The 27,550-nt window shown below is 37.0% G+C and overlaps 1 protein-coding gene and 1 long non-coding RNA gene across 7 annotated transcripts in view; one reads left to right on the top strand and one right to left on the bottom strand.

Moving 5' to 3' along the window:
- Nucleotides 1–1,531: 1,531 nt before the first annotated feature.
- On the top strand, nucleotides 1,532–21,592 carry LOC136789717 (uncharacterized). Its single transcript, XR_010828639.1, has 3 exons — nucleotides 1,532–2,479; nucleotides 4,675–4,896; nucleotides 20,499–21,592. It is a non-coding gene; the product is annotated as an uncharacterized lncRNA (long non-coding RNA).
- LOC136789697 (coiled-coil domain-containing protein 138-like) overlaps nucleotides 8,795–27,550 on the bottom strand; it is a 35,607-nt gene continuing 16,851 nt past the window's right edge. The window contains exons 5-12 of one of the 6 annotated variants that reach the window (XR_010828614.1): nucleotides 24,851–24,961; nucleotides 23,323–23,478; nucleotides 22,409–22,525; nucleotides 21,277–21,475; nucleotides 19,110–19,292; nucleotides 15,134–15,202; nucleotides 14,491–14,787; nucleotides 12,343–12,480 (exon numbers count right to left, since the gene is read on the bottom strand). Coding sequence is in view for 4 of the 6 variants with exons in the window: in XM_066990480.1 (XP_066846581.1) it covers nucleotides 10,942–11,110; nucleotides 12,342–12,480; nucleotides 19,110–19,292; nucleotides 21,277–21,475; nucleotides 22,409–22,525; nucleotides 23,323–23,478; nucleotides 24,851–24,961 (1,074 nt within the window). In the remaining 2 variants the exon portion in view is untranslated. Of the gene's footprint in view, nucleotides 11,111–12,341; nucleotides 12,481–13,568; nucleotides 15,257–19,109; nucleotides 19,293–21,276; nucleotides 21,476–22,408; nucleotides 22,526–23,322; nucleotides 23,479–24,850; nucleotides 24,962–27,550 lie in introns of those variants that run through there. The other 5 variants (XM_066990480.1, XR_010828615.1, XM_066990481.1 and 2 more) reach the window with 5 other exon arrangements.

The following is a 27,550-nucleotide window of genomic DNA, read 5'->3' as shown; positions in this document are numbered from 1 at the left end:
GGCCTCAGATAGTTATGTATAGGTGAATTTTTCTGGGAGTCAGAGGAGATGCACAGAGTTTGCTGCAAACATAGTTGTTAGAGTTGGAATAAAATTTAAGACCCACCCTCTCAAGGAAATGAGAGGTCAGGAGAAGGTTATCAAGGAGTACTTTTATTTCCTTTTTCATATGCATTTTTCATAAAAGGTAATTGTTCTTCTGTATTCTGTGGTAAAACCCAGCTTTGAGGTTGAAAAGACCCTCTGTGTCCTTGGAAATGTTTATTTAAAACACACAAAAGATTCATATAAAGCCCTAGTCAACTCAAGGTTTTGCCACAAATACTTTCTACAGCCCATGTCATAAACACTCTAAAAATCGTGCTTTTTTTTTTTGCTTTTGTTTTGCTTTTTTTTGCTTTTTTTTTTAATATCAGCAGGGCCCAATAGAAAAGGCACTTAACTGCATATCTGCAGACTGACCTTGTATTTTGAAATCCATCACCAGCCTTCTGGATGACTTTGTGGAAAGTTCCTCCCAGAAAATAAAAATGATTATCACCTAGCAAGACCTTTCCCACCTAATCCTATTTTCTTAGCCTGCCTGGTATCATCTCATTCTTTCCTTAGAGAAACTCACTTGGCTTTGCAGACTCTCTATTATATTAGGTTGCAGTGGGGAACTGGCTTCTGTATAGCATCTACCATCTGGTGGTCCTGGTGTGAACAGAAGCAAGGTGAACAAAAAAGGATAGGTGTGTTTTGGAGCACAAAGCAACAACAGTGGGCTGCCTCCATATTCTGTAATTTGGGGTCATTAATCCCTTCTTCGTGAGCAAAAAGGTAAAGTGGTTACATGCTCAGTGAGAGGGGTTGGAGGATGACTTGAAAAAGGCATACCGGTTTAAACAGGAGAAGCCCACCATCCGTATGCTAAGCTCTCCGTCATGAACTCAAGACCTCCCATGGTTTAGAAGTCTTGCTTTGTTATTAGGAAGGTATATTGAAGAGGTGGGGGAGAAAAAAAAAAATAGCGTTCCAAGTGAAAACCATGACCCGGAGGTAAAACAAGAACCTCCTGCATGCGGAAGTCATTCCACAGCAAGCAACGTCTATACGTCTCTGTGATAATGACAAACAAAGAGAGCTTGTGCCCCTGTTATGTACTGGATAGGCTTCCTAGTGGATATTCCAGTAAGTATATTCATATAAACAAGGTAAAAATGCACTGGATCTATCAGCCTATATCTAGTTGCATACATATTCTATTCCCCCGCATCCAAATGAGTTCTTCTGATTATTTATTGTGATATGATTTATAAAGCATAGCACCTGTTACCTCAGGCACTAATTTATCATTATCAACCACTCTTCAAGGACAGAAAAATGTTGATTCCTTTTTGGTAGTGTTCTGTGAAACTAGACTGTCTGAATACTTATATTATGGAATAATGATAAGGAGCCTTTGCATGCTCTGCAGCAGAAGACATCAGTGATTCGTTGTTATACAGATCATACCTAGGCATCTCATTTGTCCATCACATTTAAAAGAAAAAAAAAAAAAAGAATCCATTTTTCTTGTTGGTAAAAGGGGCTGCTCTAAACACAAGTCTACAATAGGCTACATTCAGGTTAGTATCGCGAGAAACAGCCCAGGAATACACAATGACTTTCCAACTTAATCCACCACATAGAAGTAAATCAGGAACAAGTAACACTAAGGACATATAAGTAGAAAGGCTGAAACTGAAAACGGGAAGGAAGCGGAGTTAGGCTGTGTTTCTGAAATTTGGCCTTGGTGTGCAAGGCTGCTCTGAAAAAAGTTAGTCGTGCTTCAATGGAAACTAGGAGGACATCAAGCTGTTACATTTTGGGAAGGACCAGGGAATGACAAAGTTTTGTTTATTTGCATTTCTTATATAAATAGCTCCTGAATCCACATACTAGAATAATATTTCTTCCGAAGGACAAAACCCGTCTGGCAGCATTAATTATCTCTGACCTTCTTCAAAGGCATATTACTTTTCCAAAAAGCTGATGTGTGGGTGGAATATTATGCTCCTTTCTGAAACTTTTACCACGTGATACCTTTTTTCCTGTAAGCTGGATCACATATTTTTATTTCTTTTCTCCATAATTAACCACATCGAGGATGCCATTTTATGGAGCTGAAGATGACCTTAAAGATATCTAATTAGTAGGGATGTTGTCTTGTGCTGAGCTTTCACAGCTACTGTTAGCAGTATCCCAGCCACCAAGCCTACAGCCCTAGCTTGTGCACATCTACCAGAGTAGTTACTTTCCATTAAGTTGCACTGATCAGAGATGTCATTTATTACAGATATATGGCTTGCTGGATCTCTTTTTCTCAGGTAATTGACTGTGACATTGATCAGAATGTCTTGTTATGTTATGTCTTATTCTTTTTTTTTTTTCAGGACCATCCACTCAAAACCAAAAGAAACAAAACAAAAAGAAAGTAGCCACAAGCAAGCAAACAGTAAGTGTCTATGTTCAAAATTCTCTCTTGTAGTAGTGATTAGGTAGTCAGAAATATCCAAGATGCTTTCAAAATTATGGAAAGAAAAAAAAAGGAAAAAAAAGAAAGTCTAATTAAGGAGAACCATGGTCAGAAGACTGCTTTACAGACTTTCATCAACCCCAAATGTTTCTAGTTTTGACAATGGATAGTGGTGGTTTGGACACAGCACATTACAAGAGTCAGCGTAACACAAAGATGCCTTTGCCCATCACAGCATTTTTCCGGGGATGCTGAAGGAAGGTAGGAACACACCATAGCGCAGCACCATTCCTTTCAGAGTAACTTTTGCGAGTTTTAAAAATGTGAGTGCTATGTTATTACTAGGAGCACAGAGGGGCACTACTTTATCACGGTAATTCCTCTAGCCGTTTACAAAGTGAAGGTTTACCAAATTTCATAGACCAAATTTTCACACTTTCTAGACTAAATTTAAATACGTTATCATGAAGATAAATGCTTTCTACCAGGAAATCAATCACTGAAGTCATTTAACTTTTGGGTGAAAAATTCAGTACATAATTGAAGGATCCATTGTCATACCTCTGAATTATGAGCTCTGCTTACAGTCTCTTTTAAATCTGGTCTGGTAAGTAAAATGATATATTTAAGACATTTGTGCTGATCATGAATAAAGTTTTTCGAAAAAAATGTTGCCTTCAGCATACTTTCACCTTTCTGGTTCATTTATCTGCTAGAAGATACTTTTTGCCAAGACGATAGATTAAATTAAGTTATGCAAAATTTAAATTAAAAAAAAAAAAAAAAGATGTAAGCCAGTCATGTTCAGGGGAACAAGGAAGGGAACGACGAAATACTGCTTTAAAGGACAGACCTTTCGTCAGGTGGGAGGTTAAAAATATGAAGGAAGGAAGCACAACTACAAGTGCCCAGGCTGGGCAATGTTAGCCTAGTTCATTTAGATCTGCCATGCTTCTGTAAATACCACTGTCTGCTGTCCAGGGAGCTGTCTTTCTTACAGATTTGCCCAGTTTAGACTTTGTAAATCTTGTCTAAAACACTGTCTTGACTGTTTTGACAGGAAGCCTTCAATAAACAGCAAGGGGGATTACAACACGAATTATGCAATATATAGGTTTGGGGAAAAAAAAAAAAAAAAGGTATTTTTCAACTTTCCTAATGAAGGCTCTCACAGCTGTTCTAAAAAGCAGCAACATAAAATTTGGGGTCAGTTCTTTATCACCCTTTAAAGTGACAAGGTGTGACTACCAGAAACTTGCTACCGTCATCAGCATGAAATGAAGGTAATTGCTTCTGGGGACCTAGGTGCAGCAAGACAGAGCAGACTGCAGCTGGCTCAAAGCTACATGTTCTGACTGATCAGCTGTCTGCTGCCAGCAAGTGTAGGAGTCCCCGTCTCTCTTTTAAGTGAGAGCATTCGTAAGGTTTCTCTCTTCTCAAACAAATTTTCTCACCATTAGTTGATAACTAATATTCCCTTGCCTGCTACCAAATCTGGCTGGAAGCAGCTTGCATGTTCAAAATAGCATGACACTTTTGGGGGATGCAGACGGACAATGATCCCATAAACCGTGTTTCTTTAGGAAATCAGGAACCAGGGGGAATAGCTAGTTGGTTACCTCTGTCAAATGTCTCTTGTTGCAGATAATCTTCCAACAGAAGGATAAAGTAGTAGAAACTCACGCTCACATTACAGTACCCACATGCTGCAAAAGCAGCAAAAAGCAGGCAGTTCTAGGTTCCATCTGAAAAGGAAAGACTACAAAGAGATCCCCCAAGCATGACCAATCTGACAGAAATTTATTCGTCATCTGACTTCAGCATTTATCCAGTAGAAGTGTATCACACAGGACAAAAGATCCACAGAGGGACACATCAGAAAACTGGAAACAGGGCCTTTTGTTTAATTTTTAGTTAGGCAAACAGGCAAAGCAAAACCTTTTAAAATAGTGCAATAGTGCTTGATATTGCCACTGAGGGCTATCTCCCATCTTTAGGTTTCCTCCTGCCGCTGCTCCTAACCTGTTCCGAGTTCACTGGGTGAACTAGGAACAAACTGCCCATTGTCGGAGGCTGCAGAGGAAAGCACTGCTGGGACCTCCTCATCTTCCTCCCCCTGAGACTTGGTGTACAGCATCAGCCCAACCTCCTCTCTCATCCACTTTCTCTTACAGACCTGTTGATCCCATGCGTGCAATCGTATTGCTCCGGCATGTTACTGGAGAGAGGGAGACATGCCCCTAGGCCGAAGCTCCTTCCCCTTCCCCACAACCCCCTGCTCATTGCTGGAACAGAGGCCGCCAAAGAACCTCGGGGGAATGACAGCAAAATGGGGATGTTCGAGCAAGGCCTCAACACGGACCGGCATGGACAGCCAGGCCGGGCTGCCCCACAAGGTTGGTATTCAGGACACTGCAACAAGCAGGTGTGTACAAAACTCAGTGTAGCAAACATTTGGAAATGCAAATATAGAAATACAGTAATTTTAGTATGATAGTTTGCTGGTATCTACTTCTGCCTCCTAATGACAAAGGTAAGAGAGGTTATCTATGCTTCTAAGTTACGCACCATTATTAGTTAGCTTAGTTACTGTAGATTATCAATGAAAAATTGAACCAGAATAGCTCAAAAATTTCCAGTCATTTCTGATCATGCTAGTTCCATTTATTCCTAGACTATTTTCCTTAAAGTCTCTGATCCTGAAATCACATTGTTCTAAGAGTCTCATTTGCATTTATAGTCCGCATGTCCCATAAGTAAAAGCATATTTACCAGTGCAATCCAACACAAACTATAAAAGAGATAGCAAATAAAAACAATACAAAATTCATCTTTTTTTTTTCCTACCCTTATCTAGTAGGATTCACAAATATTTCTGCATTAACAGAATTGATTAGTGATTAATTCAGGAACAGATATGACATAGTTTACATTTTTAAAAGATTTTCACAGAATATTATTATGACACTTAATAAAGGATTAGTATAAATTGTCTCTCACAACTGGTTTAAAAAATTAGTTCTGAAATGACAAGTCCAGCTTCCATATAACTCTACTGAAGTCTGACTTTCATTTTTTTTACATGAAAGAATCAAATGACCACTAACTGTCTGCACATCCAAACACTGTTACACTGAGTCAAAAATCACATGTGCATTCTGGAACTTAACAATAGTTGCTATATTTATAGAACTATCTATTCTTCATAAGACACTCCAAATTCATTTGTATAATTCATTTGTCGATTTCTAGTACATTTAAGGTTTACTTTAATATGAATGGAAATTGAGCACTGCTATTTTTCTTTGCAGCTCTGTTAAAATTTACTTAAGATCAAAATCATTAGTCTCATCCTTAGTCAAATCCTTCATTAATTTAATTATATTAACATTTAACAGGTTCACTTTTTAAATTTAATTTTAACATAAACACTCAATATAACAAAAATTGAAAATTAATTAGTGATTCACTTCTTCTAACAGTGAACACTTACTAGATGGTTACAGGCTCTTCAGGAGGGACAGGCAGGGTAGGCGAGGTGGTGGGGTGGCGATGTATGTGAAGCATGGGCTGGACTGTGTGGAACTTCAAGTTGGCAATGGCAAAGTTGAGAGCCTCTGGGTAAGGATTAAGGGACAAACAAATAAAGGGGATGTCATTGTGGGAGTCTATTACAGACCAACCAGCCAGGAAGACAACACCGATGAATTATTCTTTGCGGAACTAAGAGATGCTTCCAGCTCAACTCCCCTTGTCCTTATGGGGGACTTCAACTTGCCAGACATCAACTGGGATCACCACATGGCTGACAGGAGCAAGTCCAGGAGGTTCATAAAGCACCTAGATGATTACTTCTTGGTGCAGGTGCTAAGGGAGCCAACAAGGAAAGGTGCCCTCCTAGATCTGTTGCTGGAGAAGAGAGAGGGTCTTGTGGGGGATGTGGCAATTGGCAGCCTTCTCGGTCATAGTGACCATGAAGTGGTTGAGTTTAAAATTTATGGCGACAGAAGGAAAACTGCCACCAAAACCTCAGCCCTGGATATGGGGAAAGCAGACTTCAGGCTGCTCAGGGAACTAGTCAGCAAGGTCCCCTGGGAAACTGCTTTTGAAGGTATTGGCGTCCATCAGTGCTGGTCAGTCTTTAAGCACTGCCTCCTAAAAGCACAAGATCAGGCAATTCCAAAATATCGGAAGTCAGGCAAGCAGGGCAGAAGGCCAGCCTGGCTGACCAGGGATCTTCTACTGAAGCCTAGGTGAAAAAAGAAAATGTATGGTTGCTGGAAGGAGGGTCAGACAACATGGAAGGAATACAGGGACACTATTCGCGTTTGTAGGCAGAAAATTCATGTAGCCAAAGCCCAACTACAGTTGAAGCTGGCCATGTCTGTGGGAGACAACAAAAAGGTTTTTTTTAGATATGTGAACAGAAAAAGGAGGACCAAAGAAAACATAGGTCCGCTACTTGATGGGGAAGGTCTCCTCACAGACAAGGACATAGGCAAAGCAGAGACTTTTAATGCTTTCTTCGCCTCTGTCTTCAACGCTGATGATGGGCTTCGGGACCCAGGGTGCCCTGAGCTGGAGGACCATGATGGTGGGAATGATAAACTCCCAACCGACCCTGAACATGTGCGGGATTTGCTGCTCCACCTGGATCCATACAAGTCCATGGGTCCGGTTGGGATTCATCCCACGGTGCTTAAAGAGCTGGCTGACATCATTGTGGGACCTCTCTCAATTATTTTTCAATGGTCTTGGGAATCTGGAGAGGTCCCAGTAGACTGGAAGCTGGCAAATGTTGTGCCAATTTTCAAGAAGGGCAAGAAAGAAGACGCTAGCAATTATAGGCCTGTCAGTCTCACGTCAGTGCCTGGTAAAATTATGGAGAGGATGATCCTTGAAGTTATTGAAGCGCACCTGGGGGACAATGCAGTCATTGGTCCCAGCCAACATGGGTTCATGAGGGGTAGGTCCTGCCTAACAAATCTGATTTCCTTTTATGATAAGATCACCCATCTAGTTGACCAAGGGAAACCAGCTGATGTGATCTTTTTGGACTTCAGCAAAGCTTTTGACACGGTTTCCCATAGGACCCTACTGGACAAAATGTCCAGCATACAACTTAACAAAAACATCATATGATGGGTGAGCAATTGGCTGATGCGCAGGGCTCAAAGGGTTGTGGTAAATGGGGCCACATCAGGCTGGCGGATGGTCATTAGTGGGGTCCCCTAAGGCTCCATTTTAGGGCCAGTCCTCTTCAATGTTTTTATAAATGATTTGGATGTAGGACTAGAAGGGGTTTTGAGCATATTTGCCAACGGCACCAAAATTAGAGGAGTTGTAGACTCTGCTGAAAGTGGAAAGGCCTTGCAGAGGGATCTGGACAGATTGGAGAGCTGGGTGATCACCAACCACATGAAGTTTAACAAAAGAAAATGCCAGGTCCTGCAGCTGGGACAGGGCAACCCCAGCTATACGTACAGACTGGGTGACGAGACGCTGGAGAGCAGCCCCGCAGAGAGGGATCTGGGGGTTGTGGTTGACAGCAAGTTGAATATGAGCCAGCAGTGTGCCCTGGCAGCCAGGAGGGCCAACCGTATCCTGGGGTGCATCAAGCACGGCATCGCTAGTCGGTCGAGGGAAGTGATTGTCTCAATCTGCTCTGCGCTGGTGTGGCCTCCCCTCGAGTACTGTGTGCAGTTCTGGGCACCACAGTACAAGAAGGACATTAAACTGTTGGAGAGTGTCCAGAGGAAGGCAACAAAGATGGTGAAGGGCCTAGAGGGGAAGACATATGAGGAGCGGCTGAGGGCACTGGGCCTGTTCAGCCTGGAGGAGGCTGAGGGGGGACCTCATCACAGTCTACAGATTCCTCATGAGGGGGAGTGGAGGGGCAGGCACCAACCTATTCTCCGTAATAACCAGTGACAGGACCTGCAGGAACGATGTTAAGCTGAGGCAGGGGAAGTTTAGGCTAGACATCAGGAAGAGGTTCTTCACCGAGAGGGTGGTCGCACACTGGGACAGGCTCCCCAGCGAAGCACTCACTGCACCAAGCCTGTCTGAATTTAAGAAGCAATTGGACTGTGCACGTAGTCACATGGTCTGTGTGGTGCCAGGAGTTGGACTCAATGATCCTTATGGGTCCCTTCCAACTTGGGATATTCTGTGATTCTATGATTCTACTTGTTGTGGTTTAACCCAGCAGGCAGCTGAGCACCACACAGCTGTTTGCTCACTCCCCACTCTGGGATGGGGGAGAGAATCAGAAAAAAAGTCAAACTCATGGGCTGAGATTAAGACAGTTTAATAGGACAAAAAATAAAGGGGAAATAATAATTGTATACATATATACATATACACAAAGCAAGTGATGCGTAACACAACTGCTCACCACCTGCCGACTGATGCCCAGCCAGTCCCTGAGCAGCAGCACCTGCCCCCCAGCCAACCCCCCCAGTTTATTGCTCAGCATGACACCACATGGTGTGAGACATCTCTTTGGCCATCTTACATCACCTGTCCTGGCTGTGTCCCCTCCCAGCAGGGCCGCACAAGGAGCTGAACAGTCCTTGGCTCTGTGTGAGCACTGCTCCGCAACAACTAAAACATCGGTTTGTTATCAGCATTAACAATAACAGCCACTATGAAGAAAATTAACCATATCCTAGCCAAAACCAGGACACTACTATATATAAACCACAAGAGACTTTGGTCTTTGGCACATACTCTATGTGCCTCTTTACCACATTATCTTTGCCACTATTAAAAAATACATTTAGTTTCTTAAGTTGGCACCATAAGGAAGAGTAGTAAGTTATCAAACAGTAATGAAGACTGAAAGCCAAGAACAGAACATTGATGTGGATATAGAAAAGCCAACAATTTTCTATAGTTTTGTTTGTTTTTTTTTTTTCTTGTTTATTTTCTAGCATTATAATGACTAAGCAGGCAGAGCAGCACATGAGGACTAGAAATACAATTCCTAAATAAGAGGATTTTGTCTCCAGCTGAAAGTATATGGATGCTTTTGCACTGCTGGTAAATCTGACAAATGTGAAATTACTGATAAAGAAATACTTATTCCAAAACATAATCCATTGTTGGCAAAAGCTTTTATCTACTATTAGTATTATTTAAATTTACCTAAATTGTTTTCCCACCAACAGAGTTCATGCTGCTTGCTCTCTCTTCCAGACAGAAGAGACAGTACTACGTCTGGTACTTGGTGCCAGGTCTGATGTAGAATCTTTTCATAGAAAAGTTTGTCATAAATGAAAGTCAGATTGCTTGAAAAAAAATATTGCTTTCAATTTCAATCCACTTTCAAAGACTTAAAGACTTTTGGTAAAAAAAAAGACACAGGAAAAACAAGAAAAAATGTAAGAAAATGAGAAGTAAACCTGTTTGAAGTTTTATACTGACTGCCAGTGTTAGTCAAAGACTAACATACAACAGATCTTTACATTTTAATTGCAGTTTCAATTTTACAATTAAATTTTCTGTAGTTACAGTACAAAAGATGAATCAGAAATTAGAAATGGAAGATTAAGTTGAAATTTTAGAAAGTATCCCGTTTCCTACATATACAAAATTCCGAACACTGAATTGTGACAGACTAAGAATATATTCAAGCACATTCAGAAAGGAAATGTGGGTACTAAGAGACCAAATGGGAACTGAATTGGAAATTAATATAAAATACATTAGTAGCATTGAAGTATAATATTATTATCAGGGATTGCTATAGCCAGGCATTTAAAGAAATGTTTATAGGTTATGTTTTCAGGGACATTACAATGCAAAGTTACATGAGAAGTTCACATAAAGCAGGACAAAATACTAGATATTACAAAAACACAGGTAAAGAGCAAATGCCAAGAAATTACAAAATTAAAGTAACTAAAAAATTCTCATTTGATACCTCAAGTTTACTGCAATCAAAATTTGGTTTTAATCACTAAAACTCTAATTATCTGAAAGATAATTTGATAAAATACTTGCCTGTTACTTATCAACCATAGGAATCAATCAATGAATTCATAAAACTCTCTGAAGAGTAAAAAGGAAGTAAAATTTCTGCCTGTATGGAAAGGTTGGTATTAGTGATCTGCTTACTCAGGACACGCAACTTTAGCTGAATGGATCCAATTTCTTAGACTGTATGAGTCACTCAGGACAGCAGCATTATGTCACAAAGTATGAAAGAAAGAAATTTAGCATATTACAGTTTTTCACTTTCCTATTCATGAATGAGGGAAATATCATTACGATTCTACATGATACAAAGTAACTTACAGAATACAGAGGTTTTGATGAACAATTTTATTGAAAGCACTAAAAACAATAAATAAATAAATAAATAAATTACTTTTTGAACTACAATAGAGAGTTGGCATACATTACACAGAACAACAATTCTCAAAAGATAGTGCTAGTCACTTTTGCTTAGACTCGAGTCTAGCACTGTTGCTCTCTGCCACTCCCAAATTATACAGAATTACTCTGAGGTCTACGCAGAAGTGATGGTGATCAGGATGTGTTGTCCTGAGAAGTTCTTTGATCACTTCGGGAAGCGCAAACGATTCAAACATCTTCTTATTGCTTCTGCAAAAGATTTAACATAGAATAATTGACATAAGATAATTGACAAGTTTCAACTTAACAGTAAAGACTTTACAGATCTATTATCTATCAGTTAAAAAAAAATTATATTGGGAGCTTCACATAACTCTGTCTCTAAGCAGAAAATTATCAATGCATTGTAAGAAAAATCTTGACAAAAATCATCAAGAACTATGCTTTCTCTTGACTAAATGGTATTTACATGTAGTACAGTGGAAGATCAAGGAAAACCTGTAAAAAGTTTTCCCCAATTAGAAGCAAGATTTCAGAAACAGGACACGTACAGAAAATCCACAATAACATCAAGGCAAATATAGTAATGAACTACTACAAAACCAAGGGTAAAAAATTTACTTTAAAGAATATATCAAAGTTCATTTTTTAAGATTCATGGCACTACCTGTGAGGTTGTCTTTTAATTAAAAAATTTAAAAATCTGGATTTCTGAGTACACTTTTAGTTTATTTCCAATGAAAAATATGATTTAAATTAGAGTATTTTACAGGAAAACTTTTTTTCCCCCCGAGTTCAATTTTGTTCCTAAGAAAAATCAAACTAAACCCTCAGTTTTGCAAATAACTAACTCTAATGTAAGCTACGGTTTAGTGTAAATACCTGCTTTTGTAAATGAAACAATCCCATTAAATAATGCACATCAATGGAACTCAGCAGCATTCTACCACTGACATGTTGAAGATCTTTGTTACAATAAATTAGTAACCAACAAGCAACGGAAACCTATTTTGTAAAGGTTAACATTCCCCCAAAGTCTTATATGGCTCAAGACCTTAAACTCTGTTTTTTTTTGATAGAGATGAAAATTGACAAAACTTAAATTTAAGTCACATACAAAACAATTTTCAGAGGACATTTTTACCAAGTAACTCGGTAAAACTGAAGGTCGGGGGGAAGAAAAGAAGGGTTTTCTTCTAAGCATTCTTGTCATCTAAATAAATAAGGAATATATGTTCTTTAGGCTAGTTATTTTTTAGTTCATATTCTGAACTACACAGATTTATAGGCAAATTGAGAGACTCATCTTACATATCTGTGACAAACATTTTAAACATAATTGCTAACAATGAAAGTCCAGTATTATTTGTATTGGAGCAAATGAACGTCAAAACAGAGATGAGCTTTTTAAAAAAAGAGAAATGTCCCCAAGTTCAGTGATCTAATGGTAATTAACAGAAAAACAGTAATAAAGGATTACTTTATTTCGGAGAGTTTCCGTAGCATAAAACAAATCTTTTTCAAAAAGCACATGTCTAGTCCGGGATTCTGAAGCAATTCAGAACAAGCACGGAAAACGGATTCAGTACTGCAGTATTCCAGGAAAAGCTGTAAGCAATCTGTAAAAGAAAATAATTAAAAAGTTTCATCACAGAACTTGGTGCAGGGAAAAATAAATCATTGATTTATAGCTTTTGAGGGCTTTATATGCCTCATGTTGTGCAACCATGAGAACAATGTAATAACTGGGTATATTCCAGGCATGTGACGCAAAAATCAGGTAAAACTAAGAACTAAAAACCACCCAAGTTCCTAAGAGTTCTGATGTCACCAGCACTTGTGGTATTAAAACAAGGCCTATTCCCCTAAAAACAAAGGAAAATAGGACACTGAACAATTTTAAACTCAAATTAAAAAATCTTATCTTCAACATGTTTATTCAATGTTAGTTGATCATGATCCTTTTCTTATGATTACGTGAGGAGAACACTAAGCTATGCTAAAAAGACTCAAAAGGAAATATTTTAAGCTGCTGCAAAATGATGTACAGAAATAGTACCTGTAGACACTGATGTGATACTAGACAGCCTTTCATTATCAAAATACTGTCACTGTGCTGTTTCAAGACAGGCAGAATAGTAATTGAGAGGTCAGAGTTGGATAAGAACACCTGAATATCGAAACAATTCCTGTAAAATGCTGGATAATTTTTTAACATGGCCATATTGTATAATCTTTTCCATTTATCCTGCTCTCCAAAACTCAGTCAATTTAGAATAAAGTAAAATCTGTTCCCTTGTGTTGTTTCACTCTTGATTCTAATAGTACAGACTGATTTATAGCAACACCATAAAGAACATAAGTAATGATTTAATAGGTAACAGAACTGAACAAATTTGTTAGGAATCCAACAAAAGTCACTATTCACTGCGCTCTGCCCTTAGTGTATAAACACACTTGGTATGCCCCAGGATAAGTTACTTAGAATATGCCATTAAATTAATAGTTATTGTAATATTATTCTACTTTTACTGTAGAAGGAGGTCCTACAATTTATTCCTATAAATATCCACAAAATGCCTTAAATTCCTTTTTGTAGGTGTAAACAAATACCATATTCAGCTTACCTGGGCATTTTTTTGCTGGCTTGTTCTTACTGGTCTTAAAAATACTGTATTATTTTATTATTAAAAATTCTGGTCTTAAGGTATCTTAAAAATACTTTATTAATATATATATACACACATATACACACAGATACACTGTAAGAATGTTTTAACTGTGAGGTTTATAAAACAATATAAAAAATATGCTGAGGGATTTTTACTATAAAACAGAAGAGCCAAGGTGGAAATAATATCTCAAGTCTCACAAAGTTCAATTACGTGAAAGCAAACTGATAAAGACATGCATTTAAAGAGATTTTTCATACATCGTTTATATATTCATTTCAAATAAGCTTTTGCAGAATATATTTTAAATCATCAAAAATGTACAAAGTAAGCATATAATTTAAATGCCTGTCTATCTGATGAACTGGAAGAATAAAAACTGTATATTTTTAAATATTTTTGTTTCATCTCTGCACAGATTTTGTTTTTATTAACTACTGTAGAAAAACTAAATTGGAATCTATCCTGTCAGGATTTGACACAATTTTAAATAATCTGCAAAAGCCTCCCATTGTAACCATAAAAAAATGCAGCATTTTGTAGCTACATTAACTTAACTTGATTGGTAGACTGCAATGAACAATGACCAATTTATCACTGTTGACAGAATTCATCTGAAATTTACCCTCAAAGTAATCAGTCACTCACAGCATCAAATCTCACCAGCTATAGTTATTCAGAAAATTCTGTTTTATAGCTAAAGCTCTGTCACCTCAGAAAATGAAGACTGTCAGGAACACCAGCTTGAAGTTCATGTTTTCACAAATTAACCATTACAGTTTTGCTTCATTTCTAATTGCATGTGGATCTGCCAGGAGACTGGACCAACCCAACCGAGTGATGGAAAGTTAGCTCATGGAAAAGTTACATAAGGACCACAGAAACAGAAAACACTTGAAAGAAACAGTAACAACACTGAACAGCTTCCTAATGAGCTGTTGTCTCTAACACAGTCACCTGCAAGATTGGAACCATTTGCTGAGTTTAACTCATTCTCTTGTCATCAACAGCTGGGCCTGGTAAGAGCCAGTGGTTATGGCACAACAGAGGGCAGGCAAGATAACAGTCAGCGCAAGGCCCCTCGAGTGTGGATGCCTTCGTGGGTGACCCCGAGTTAAGAGACCCCAAGGACAGCTTCAGCCCATCACCCAATACGTGTTGACCTCAGGATGGTATGAATTGCTCTTCAGCTTCCTAGATGTGCAAGACCTTCACGCAGCTGTGACACGGGATGTACGGGAGACCAGCGCCATTCTCAAATGACAATCACACACACACAAAAAAAAAAGCAATAAAAAAGGTTAAAAATAGAACAGGATTCCTTATGTCACAGAAGTCAGTTGGACTGAACAGAAGTTTACAAGGAACAGAAAAGACCAGAACAAAAACCTACACCTTGGAGGCCAGGAACTACCTTTATAACAAGACAGATTGTATGAAAAGTTGTTCTTTTTTAACAAGGTCTAACAACCCCTCACCCCCCCATAAAAGCAGAAGGTCTGCCAGCCACAGAAGTAAAAATATCAAAAAATAACTAGTAAGGCCCGCACAAGAAAGATGGGACAGAAGATAAAGGCATTTTAGTCTTTTGGGTGCACACCTTGGCTAGTTTGCTGGTTTGCAGGAAATCTATCTTGATGGAAAGGACAAGGAAGGACAAGCCCCAAACCTGTAATTCCAAAAGAGCCCTTTAGGCAGGGACACCACAGCAGACCTCAGGAATCTGAAAGAAACGTTAGCTGGATTTTATGACAAGGAAAGTTAGACAGTTGTTGCTAACAAGTTGGGAAGTGGCACTTTGTGAAGAGGGAACAGCCAATGTAATACATGTATGTAGGACATGTACAAAAAAAACCAAACCAATCTGAACATATTCATGCCCTTCAATAAAACTCCCAAGACATTTTCAGAAACTAAAGACAGAAGTGTGCTATAGGTTTATGCAGCATTACATGCAATATCATTGTATTGGAGAAGATGGGGATTAGAAAAAGAACTGGAAGGTGTGTAAGGAGTTGGCTAAAAAGAAAGCAAACCATCTGGCTTTGAAAAGTGAACTTCTAGTTTTAAACGGTCTAGTTTTAAACAGCAACCAATATGGTCTGACCGTTGAAGAGTGATTCTAATGAGGCCTTAGAGAGAAAAACACCATTCCACAAATAACCTAGATAGCCTGTAAATCGCAGCTATACACTATTCGGGGTTACTTTGTTTAGTAAACCAGAAAAAGCCTAACGACCTACTAGAATCACTAAAGGAATCACAACTCTCTCTTCCAGGTGGAAACCTAAAAGAGCTTTGTTCCAACAATTCTTCTGTCCTTGCCTGCCTTATTTCCTCTGTTCCACTCCTGCAATAACCAGCTCAGAACTAAGCACAATATTTCAAACAAGATGACAAACTCAAATAAAGTCTTAACATAATTAAACCTAACCTGAGATGCAACTCATATGATTCTGGAACATCATGTCATATAAATAAAGTCTGAACTCTTACAATACACAGGTGTTATTCAAACTGCACAAATTATACCACCTACTTCCAAAAAAAGCCCCAAGGAAAATAACCTTCTTTATAAAATTACTTCAGCTATAGCATTGGTCTCAATTTTCCTCGAATGTTACAGAGAAACATTGGCTAATAAGTACAATTGTTCTATGAGTCAAATTAAGAAAAAAAGTATTAAAATTTGGTTTTGTTCAACTGAACAGTGTTTGAGGTGCATTCAAAGTTTATCAAAGCATTAAATCTACTTTCTGTGACAATGTTATCAGATCAGGTTTTGTTATCACACCCATCTTCGGGCAGGTTCATAGCTTAAAGATCACTCAAGAATTAATTATTCCTCCACCTCTGCCTGCTGATTCCTCTCTTCCTTGTAAAAAAGAACTAGCAGAAGAAAGTAACAATCAGAAAAGTAGAAGATATTGCATATGAACACGTAACCTGAGCTGGAAAGTACCAAAGAACATACAATAACAAACTGACAGAAAGAGAAAGAAAGTACCAAACAATGTTATCTTTCAGACCTCCACCATTTCCAATTGAAACAATGGTGTCGGGACTCTCCCCTGACAGGATTCTGGATGTGAAACACCTGAACCAAAATGGGGATGGGGTACATAAAAAGCTGTGTGCCAGTAAAGATGAAGAGCAAATAAGATTATTAATTCTAATTTGCCATTAAGATACTGCATATTGACAGGAAACAGATGATACCAATACCTCAACTGTTACATTTGACGTTATGTTTTCAGTAACTGGATGCCTTATTAGCATTGTTGACGTGTGAACTAGCAAGGGAAACTTGGACACCCACTGGATCAGAAATACTACGAAGCCAAAAGGAATGATACTGCTCTAAAATCTGAAAAAATGAGTACTGAAACCAAGTCGGTCAATGGGCTTAAGCAATACTGCAGAATCTCTTATTATTAATTTCTATCAAAGCACAGAAATGTCCATCTTAGGCCAATAGGTGCTTTCTTCTCATGCAGCTTAAGTAATTTCCCTCAATATATGAGGGAGTCTAGGCCTTATGTCTGGAATATGAGGACGAGAATTTTTTTTTTTTTTTTCAGGAAAAAACCTACAAGAGGGCTTCAGATAGGTCTGAAATGTATAGAACCATTAGCATATATTGCTTACTGTAACAACAGGTACATGCAGTTACAGGAAGAGGCAGTGCAAAGCATTTGGTATTTCACATCTGACTCATCTTGCAGCCTGGACAATTAAAATTTGAATCCATAAAAATACTTCACAAAAAAATAAATTAAAAAATTAAGTTATGAAAAAGAACATCTGAAAAAAATCAGTGCTTTTTTTTTCTTACTCAGTTTCTAATCACGTAAGCTGTAACGGTAATATGTTTAAACAAAAATACTGGAATAATCATATAGACTCAGAAGATTATTCCAGCAAATCGAAAGAATGCTTAGGGATTGCATATCATAGAGAAAAAATATAGACTTCGACTCCTGTTGGTCAGAGGCTGTTTCGTTGGGTAACACGTTTCCATATTTTAGTACAAGATCAGCTACTTATGACTTCATATTTAAGGCTGCATAACAATAAAGTTTTAAAATTGTGCATAAAGTCCTGTTTTAGTCTAACACAGAGAGACCTCTGAATATTCACAGCCACCTTCCAGTTTGCTTTTAATAACTTGTTCATAAGAAACATACAAAGGTATGAAATTATGATTACCTGTCAACAATACTACTTGTCATCATTAACAATTTCTTGGAAAACATTAACTATATATTGGAAAAGAACAGAATCTGACTATAGCATGTATATAGGCAATTCCTTATACCAAAGAGAAAGGCTCTGCATAAGGCTTTATATCCAGTTGCTGAAAAATAAATTCTCAATCATATGTTAATCCAATTAAGCATTAGTCCTCCTTCCCTGGTTTTGCATATATATCTTCTCTGAGAAGCAACATGGCAAAATGTGAACTTCTCACAATTTATCTCCATTATTCTTCTAAATCTAGGCATCTAGCATATCAAAATGACTACTGCTAGGTAACAGAACATGTACTGTTAGTGGAATTTTTCTTCAAAGTCATGTCAGATACCATCAACCCTGCTTAGGTTTTTCTCTCCCAGTTACTTTACCAATCAAAATTACGATGATTAGAAATACTTTGGTGTAAAAAAAACTAAACTAACCACACGGTCTGAAAGGAAGAAAACAACATCAGGTAAATCTTTCTGCCACTTATCTCACTACAAAATAGCTTCTAACTCAATGTTTTTCCATCCCAAGTTAAACACGCTTTCTATTTTCACCGCTATAGTACATGGTAACAAAATACCCCAAGCCAACAATATGTATTTCACAAATAGCAGCAGTCCCTTCTCCTCCCCTTTTCTGTTCTAAAAAAACAGCGAATGATTTTTATTCTAAGAAAAGTAACAAGGATTATTCCACACGACACTGGAATGGCTCACTAGTTTTGTGTTCATCCAGACTGTTATCAACTGATTCTTTGCCTGTATCACCTGGAAAAGCACTGTGAATAATGAGATTATTAACCCTTTTATAGGACCACACTACAGTACAATTCAGCGAAACATAACCATCTCTTACAGATGTGCCATTTCCAATTATTTGAAAGTGAAAAATGGCTAGGGGAGAGCTGTTCATGGGGGGGGAGGGGGGGAGATAAACTTTTTTTTTTTTTTTTTATCTCCACCTGCTAACAGGATTTCATGAAATGGCTGCCCTGGCACAGTCTTACTTCAAAAGAAAAATACTCATTGGCAAAACATCAGCAAGGTAAACCAGTGCAATAAACAGAAAAGCTAAACTAAATATAATAACAAAAAAATCACACCAGTAAGAAAGCAACCAGGACAATATGTAAAGCATGGATGCTGACAGCGAGAAGAGACAGACAATTCAGAAACATACTTTATATCTCTAATGAATTTAAATGACACAAATAAATGCTAATGCTAGATTAGGTTATTTATAGAGAAGCATCACGTTATTTTTTACTTGGTATTTATACTTATCTCACCTATTTTCATCATAACTTTTTTTTTTTTTTTTCAATTACTCACTTTTATCAGAGCTCCTGGCCATCTCAGTTAATGCATCAAGAGGACAAGAAAGGAGACATTTTCTGGATATAGTTAAGTGGCTTAGTACGACAGGCACACATTGGTATTGCAAAAATAACATCTTTCCTTCATCTGTTCTCAAGTCCACGCAAAGGGAACGAAATGCATGAGTCAGGTAATTCACTGAAAGATAACAGAAAACAGGGAATAAAAATTCTATAATCACAGTTCCATTAGATGATCACAAACATGTGAATATTTATCCTAAGAGTTACTGTTGCAAATATATACTAATAAAAAAAGTTAGATGGCTGAAAATATTAATTTTATTTATTTATTTAAAGGCATACTCTGCCTATTTTTATTCCTTAAAAAAATTGTTGTGAGTGGAAAAAAAGACATGCTACAACTCACAAATTGAGCAAAATATATTTACAAACATAAAACCTTTCTAATATCTTCCTTAAGAGAGAAAAGGAAATCACAAGCTGCATAGTTTGGGACTATATTGGTTTCAACATCTGGGAAGCCTCTAATAAAGGAGTAAAAGGCTAATTCATCTGAATAAGTGCAATTACTTTCATGACAGCAACTATTCGCATTCCTTTCCATAAAAGGCTGTAGTTTAAGTTTCAGTGCATCTATGTTATATACGCATCCATTTTGGAGAGCACTAAATTATTCAGAGAATTTAGATTAAGTGAATCAATTCAATTTTCTTAATTTCATGATGTCAAATCTTCCTCAATATCTTGGAATAGCATTGATCATCCGGAGCACAGAAAATTAGGAGTAAGGCAAAAATTTATCACACAGCAAAAGTTTAATTGCAGTGCCATCTGCTGGATATTAGCATCTTGAAGGAAACAGGATATATATTTAAACTGAACATGCTGCTTTATCATCACTAGATCATTAGACACGTGGTCAGTGATGAAAATTCATACACAGTAAGTTTCAACATACATTTAATAGATTTTTTTTCCACGTTCTATAAGCTTGCAGTAAAAACCAACCATGAGAAGCTAAACTGATTCATTCTGATCAACAGCTTTCATCTGCTTACAGTTAATCTCTGCAATAAGTACTTTTTTTTGTATTGTAATTCATTTTCATCATTTTTATCAACCATTTCTAGAAATGTGAGTTTCAATTTCAGGGTAATCATCGTGCTTCACCAAAATATACTGACTGAAACTATATGATACTGAAATTGAAAATATACCGATTCTTCCCTCCAACAGCTGAAATACTGTACTTGCTTATTAATGGTGTCAGGATGGTCTTCCAGAATGTTTAAATCCTGTTTATTCTAAGCACTACCAGTATAAATACTGCACAGGTCAGTATTTTTGTCATCACTTCAACGAAAATTTTTTGTCTTTTCAGGCTCTGTTTGTTTTTAAAGAAACTCCTGCTGAGAAGAGATGCTACGGCATCCTGGAGATTGCACAAGTGGAGTAACTGTCATGAACTGAAGCAAAAGTCACTAAGAACTGTGATATCTCCAGACAAGTATGACCTTGTTTGCTTTGCCTGTTAACAAAATACATTACTATACTGCATCAGCATATAGTAGCATTTTTCAATGTTTTTCAATGTTGATAATGTTTATGGGTAGCCACTTGCAGTGACAGACTTGGTAGGAGAGGAGGGGAGACAGCAGAGAGGTAAGAGCTAGACAGACTATGAGCTTTACATCAAACTTGGACAAAGCAATGAAATTCTAGAACTCTCTGAAATTTGCTACTGATTTCAGTTTACTGAAGAGCAATTAGCTGTACCATTATATGCAGTGAAGATCTTGACAAACAAATCACTGCTAGAGTGATTGCTTGAGAGAATTACCAACATCTCTTTTCCCCTTCGTCACAAAAAACGTTGATCTCACTGACAACAATAACACATATTAAAATGACCACACAAATTATGACATGAATAATAGCAAGGTTCATACTTCCTTCCCTATATTATGCTTTATCAGGTGGTAAAATTCAAATAAAACATCCTTCACTAATAAAGCATTACAGATGCTACAGTATCATTGAACTGCTGCATTTTGTAAATTTGTTTTTCATCCAGGCACATTCCTGGAAATAAGATTTTTTAAAAAAAGGATAAAAATAAAAAGATGATAAAAAAAGACATCATAAAAACCAGAACTTACCTCGCTGAAACTTCGCTGTTTCAAGCAAAATTAAAGTTGACAGAAACCTCAAAGGCATAAAGGAGCTTGTAAAGAAAAGTACAGTTTTTGGTGTACTCTGTGTAGACTTTTCAGACCATGTTTGCAGGTTTCCCTGATGTTCTATGCCTTTGAAAATAACTTCTCCAAGTCTCTCCATTGTTGATGTCATGCTTGCATGCTGTTTCAAACAACGTGCACATTTAGTGTAAACATTAAAATACAAGAAAATCCTGTCTACTATGTATAGATATGTATGTTCCCCTAAGGATTAAATATTAAATAGCAAATGCCTTGACCATGTATTGCAATATAATCTGTACTACTTTGCGTTCCATAAGCAGTTGAACAACATTAGCACAGGGCCTTGTCAACACACACTTCACAAAAAGACAAGGTAGTCAGGACCCCTGATATGCTGACATTATTTAATTTGCCTCTGGTTCCAGAATAAAGTCAGTTCAAACTCAGCTTTAATCAACGCTGCCTACTACACTATACTCTTTTCTGAAGATGCCTGAAGCTAGATCCTACAAAAGCATTTACAGAATTAAGGTCTAAACATGAACCTTAAGAATACCGTACAGGTAAGACGTATTGGACTTTTCAACAAACTGTACAGAAATATTACTTCGGAATCAAACTTAATAACATGCTCATTTAGAATATTTTCTTATTAGCACTAGAACCACCAGCTTACAGTTCTATTCAGTTAGACACTGAGTAGAGAACAAAGAAATCAAAATTCCTTTGCTACTTTGCCACACATTGCCATCAATTTCAACAAATCTCATGCATAAAGTGAACAAAAATATATTTCTTTTCCTAGTTCACAAGTTTTGTAAGCACATAGGTAAAATATCATTCCTGAGATGCTAGACACTGCTGCAACAAAGATCACATATGTATGTAAAAATATGTTTACATACATGGTGCAAAATATAACAATGAATGTGAGAAAGTTAATTTGATGAGAATTATTTTTTCATTTGCTATGTATCTGTGGTAGGAATTTATGCTTTGCAAAGAGAGCAAAGTTTCTTTTATATATAATCCCTGAAAACATCTACTTTTCATACTCATTTATAATACAAAATATCACTCGGGAACTTACCTTATTACCAGTGTTTATCTGCCTTAGAGACCAGTAGATAAATTGAATGACAGGCATATATAGTTTAGGATCCACAAATGGCATCCACTGGAGCTGTCCAGTGACCACATGCAAAAGCTGTAAAAATACAGAATGGCAAAGTTATATGCAGTATATGAACTTACAGTATAAGCTAACCACAAGTAAAAAGCAAACAAAGAAAAACAAAACAAAACAACACTAAAGTAAAATAAACTTATTCCCAGAGTTTAACAGACTACATGTGCAAATACTCACTGTGCAGACCTGGTACAGGTAACAGAATTATATACATATACTGAATTTACATTTTACACAGGTTTACACAAAAAGTGGAAAGACATTGTGTGAGCTCAGACTCTGAAGTCTAATACCAATGGCTACAAATTTTAAATATAATGAAAAAAACACTGTAAAAGCAGATTTCCTGAACACCTCACTGATTTCCAAGCCTTGGTATCCCAAGAAAGACGGTGTTAAAAGAATTGCATGGTATCATCTTTTATAAGACATAAATTGAACTTTTAATACCTAATATCAGCACTAAAATACTTTAAATTAGATGTGTATATCTCCTTAGAAAAAAGGAATTACATACAGTATTACAGATAAAACACAAGACAAATTATCAGCTGATAAAAATGACTTAAAAGAGAAAGACAGGTGGAATCTAAAGTTCAGACTGAACAGTACACATTTCCTTAAAAATGATCTGTATGTTCCACGAATGACAAATTATCTCTTACATCTCACTGTTGGAATTAATACTGATGGACTGTCATTTTCTTTTAATTAATGTATTCAAAGCGCGTATAAAACAGGCTGACCTGTTACACTCTCAAAAATAATAAAAAGAATCTTAACATTTTAGCCTCAACAAATTCAAATGCCTTTACCTTCATACAATTTTCTGGAGTGCAGTTTTCTTTAGCACACTGAGGTTTATCATTGCCCTCTCTCTCTCCTTGTATTTCTATTTTGCTAAGGTGTTCGTTTGAGATCCAGTCCATAAGAATAGTTAAGAGGTCGTAAACTTTTGAATTCAGTAGTACCTGTAATACATCCACAACATCAGTTATTTCAGCTTTCAAGTTTATGATTTTCTAAACCACAACACCAATAGACTAAAATATATGAGTACATTAGTAATACGCAAATGCTTTATTATGTGCTTAGACAAATGTTTATGAAAGGCTTGGGAAGAATTGGGAAGAGATTTTCACATACAAAATCAATCTATTTTATAATTCTAACGAAATGCTTTAAAAAGGAAAAAGCAAATCTTTAATGATCTGTGCATGTGGAAATCCTCATTTTGATACATGTGATACACTCCTTTGCTTTATTTCATACAATCTACTTATGCTAAATTTTAACTGTGTAAGTAGCACCGTTAGAAGAATAAAGACTTCATGACATTGTCATTCTGTCCCTCTACTACAACTGTACAGAAAAACTCTGTGAAAGGTATCCAGAGGTTCCTGAAGACAGGCTGCACAAACAGCTCTTTAAAACCTTCACAGGTCTTCTTGTATCTACCTTCAGACAACTGTTCTTCTCTTCACTCAGAATTATAACTACTGATGCTGCTCATATATCACTTGCGACTAAAGTACGCTAAAACCTACGTACACAGAGAAATATGTTGGCTATATAGAGACAGTACAGTTTTAAGGCATCTGATATAGATCAAGTAGAATGGCGTGAATATCTCTCTTTCTCATTTCAGTTTAGCCTCTAGCGGGAGAAAGTCATTACCAGTCGGGAAATGTTGGCAGAGTGCTAGCAGAGGACTTGCTACTGACTGGAATAACATGGAGACAGAAAGTATTTCATTAAGTGATGCAAGAAGGTATTTTAAGGAAAACAAGGTGATCCTTTTGGAACTATATATGAACACTGCATTTATCCTTTCCCACATTAAAGACCATTTCCCCAAAGTATAACAGCAGTACAATCATCTCTGGCTTATAAAATTAAAATTTGCTATCTGACTTCTCTAACTACATTTCAGCTGGTTTTATTCATAAAGGACAGTGTTGTACTGTAGCAGTAACCAGAATAAGTTTAAGATTTGCTCTGACACAGCAGAAGAAAACAGTTACAGTGCAGGCAGAATATAATTTTAATTCATAGTTGAGAGATAACATGAGAGGAAGAAGAAAACAGCTAAATAAGCAAAAAACATATACATACACAATATAAAATTCAAAAGACATTTTTAGCAACATACTTTATTCTTTCAGTTGACTGTTTCTCCCAATATAGTGTCTACCTATTCCTACTGTAATTAACTCACTAAAAAAAATCAATAAAAATTATTTTATTTTTCTAATTTCTAGCATTTTCTAATTTCTAGCAGATACATAACGTTCTACTGCCTAAAGTCTTTCACACAGATCTTTCACCTTGCCCAGTCCTTACCTTATCACTTTCTGATGCTCCTGTCTCATTTTCCTCCTTAACAGGTTTAGGTTGGCACACCACTCCTCCTGAATCATTGGACTTCTGTGCCATTACCAATGCATGCTTCTGCTACAATAAAATGTAACAATTATATTTCACTTGTTAACTATAACGGAAGAAGGTACCTGGAAGAAGAAACCTTACCTGTAAATCATTTAACTGAGCTTGCATGCTTCTTGCTCGATTATCTAACTTCTTGTTCTGTTCGTTCGCGTCACTTAACTGAAAGAATCAAAAACCATTCAAATAGCTGTAGATTCAAAACTCACTTTTTGACTTAACCATCACACTGAAATCATTTGATGTGATTCCTAAAAGTTCAATTTTTTTCTTCTCAGCATGGACAGTGATAGAAACAAAATCACTGTCCACTTCCTCAACAAATCACGGGATGGCCGAGGTGGGAAGGGACCTCTGGAGACCATCTGGTCCAACCATCTTGTTTAAACAGGGCCACCCAGAGCAGGCTGCCCAGGACCACGTCCAAGCAGCTTGTGAAGATCTTCAAGGACGGGGACTCCTCAACCTCTCCAGGCAACCTCTGCCTGGATAAATAAAATAGTCGTGGCTCTTTGTTGACTTGCGGCCCAACCTTTCCGCTTACAGGGGAAGAATAAGCACAATACCTCTTTAGGGATATAGGCACTACGTATTTGATTACTTCTCATAAAGAAATGACACAAAAAACGGAGTGCATGTTTCAAGAATGGTCTAATGGCCTTGGAAATAGAGAGGGTGAAAGTTTTCTTCTCGCAAGAATGACACTGTCACTGACCATGCTCTGTGAGAAAAGAATACGAGGCAAACTATAACCTCCATTTAAATATAAGTAACGTACTCTATGGATACAACAAACATCCCGATCATCATGCAAGTCCTCTGTGAATACTTCAGTTTGCACAAAAGAGAAGGACAAAGATTTTACTGAGACTAGGAAGCAGATGATTTTCATCAGACTCAAGAGCATCAGAACTGCAATTCACTGAAGGAGCAATGGTCAAAAGAGTTTACGTAGCAATTTGCCTGTCAGCATTTAGGTCAGATTTAAGTCAAGTGAGAAGAAAACTTTAACTCTGTATTATTGTGAACCACTGTCTCAGCGTGTCTTTAAGAACAGAGAAAATATTCCTTTAATTAACACTTTCAAAAATAACTGAAGATACTGAGTAATCATGGAATTAGAAATACACATACTACTTTTTATTTAATAGAATCAGCAGAGCAATTCAGCACAGGGTGGCTTCCATTATAAAATACTTTCTCTCTATCCAATCTCAGTTTGCTTCAAAGGATATGGTTAGTCTTTCCTAAAATCACCTGTTGCTACAGGGTCAGGGGACTAACTCTAATTTCTTTAATACTGGAAAAGATCTGAGAGACTAAATTTCACGTGCTAGAAAATGAAGCAGAAAGTAATTACAACCATTCACACAATTCTTGTCTTACAGAAACAAAATCAGCAATTTTGCAAACAACTTGTTCAAACGTTTAAAATTGTTGACTGTAACTTCTAAAGCTACTAATAACAGGAAATAATTAATCTTGCCTGTTTTTTTAGGGAATCATTCTCATCCATCACAGACTTAAATGATGACTTCAGTTTACTATTTTCCTCAGCCACTCCTCTCAAGGTTTCTTTCATTTGGTTCATTTCGGTATCAGGTTGCTATAGAAATATCAAATGTTAAAGCATGATTAACAAGAGCGTATTTTAGAAATATCAAATGTTAAAGCATGATTAACAAGAGCGTATTTTAGAAATAATTCTCAACTAAGTTCCATTTTCCTGTTAAAATAATAGGACAAACTTCCAAAGATCAAATTTGTAATTCTGCATGGTCCAATCTGCACATACAACCAGTAGTGAAGAAAGCAACATCCACACCACGTATTAAGAAGAAATAGAAAGAAAATGGGAGCCACGGCGTACAGCCTATGGATCTTATTTTTTTCCAGAAAATACCTAGATCTTCTCAATTGTACATTCCTCAGTTAAGTCACATGTGGGAAAGAACTGTGAATGAAAACAAATGTCAAAGCTTTTGTTTACACTTAGCTTTTCTTCTTAGCATCCATTTTAACCACAAACATGCCCAATTCTCTCTTTCTTGAATCTTTCAAATATTCTAACCATTCACTGCTGATAGTTAAGACGCTTTAGTTCACCTGTACTTAAACACCTGTCCTGCAATGTCCAGGAATGTATCCAATACTTGTTACATTTCATTGAATTGGAAAAAAAAAAAAACCTTGTGAAACTCAACATAGTTATCTTTTAATATAATATTTTATAACAATTTAATAATATAATTTAATACCAGGACATACCATTAAATTATAAGCAAAAACAGACAAAAAACAGCAACAAAGGAAAACTGAAATGACAATTACTTGTAACAGTCAAAAACCTGTACGTCTTGAAAAAGAAACCAAGGAATGTGTCTTTTCTCCCCCTCACTGGAAATTTGTAATATAATTAAATATATGCCAGCAGATTCCGAAAAAAAAACACAACACTGAGGCTTTGAAGCTGAGTATAAAACAAATGTTTTCAGAAAATAACGTTCCTTTTCTCAGAAACTGTGAGAAACTTCTATGTGAAAATAGCGCTTTGTTCAGAAGTGCTGTCTTTTGCACTAACAATTCAGCCATCCACTA

The sequence above is a fragment of the Anser cygnoides genome, chromosome 1 (assembly GCF_040182565.1).
Source record: "Anser cygnoides isolate HZ-2024a breed goose chromosome 1, Taihu_goose_T2T_genome, whole genome shotgun sequence".
NCBI lineage: Eukaryota > Metazoa > Chordata > Aves > Anseriformes > Anatidae > Anser > Anser cygnoides.
Note: the sequence above shows the minus strand (reverse complement) of the source record. Positions and strands in the feature narration are given on the sequence as shown.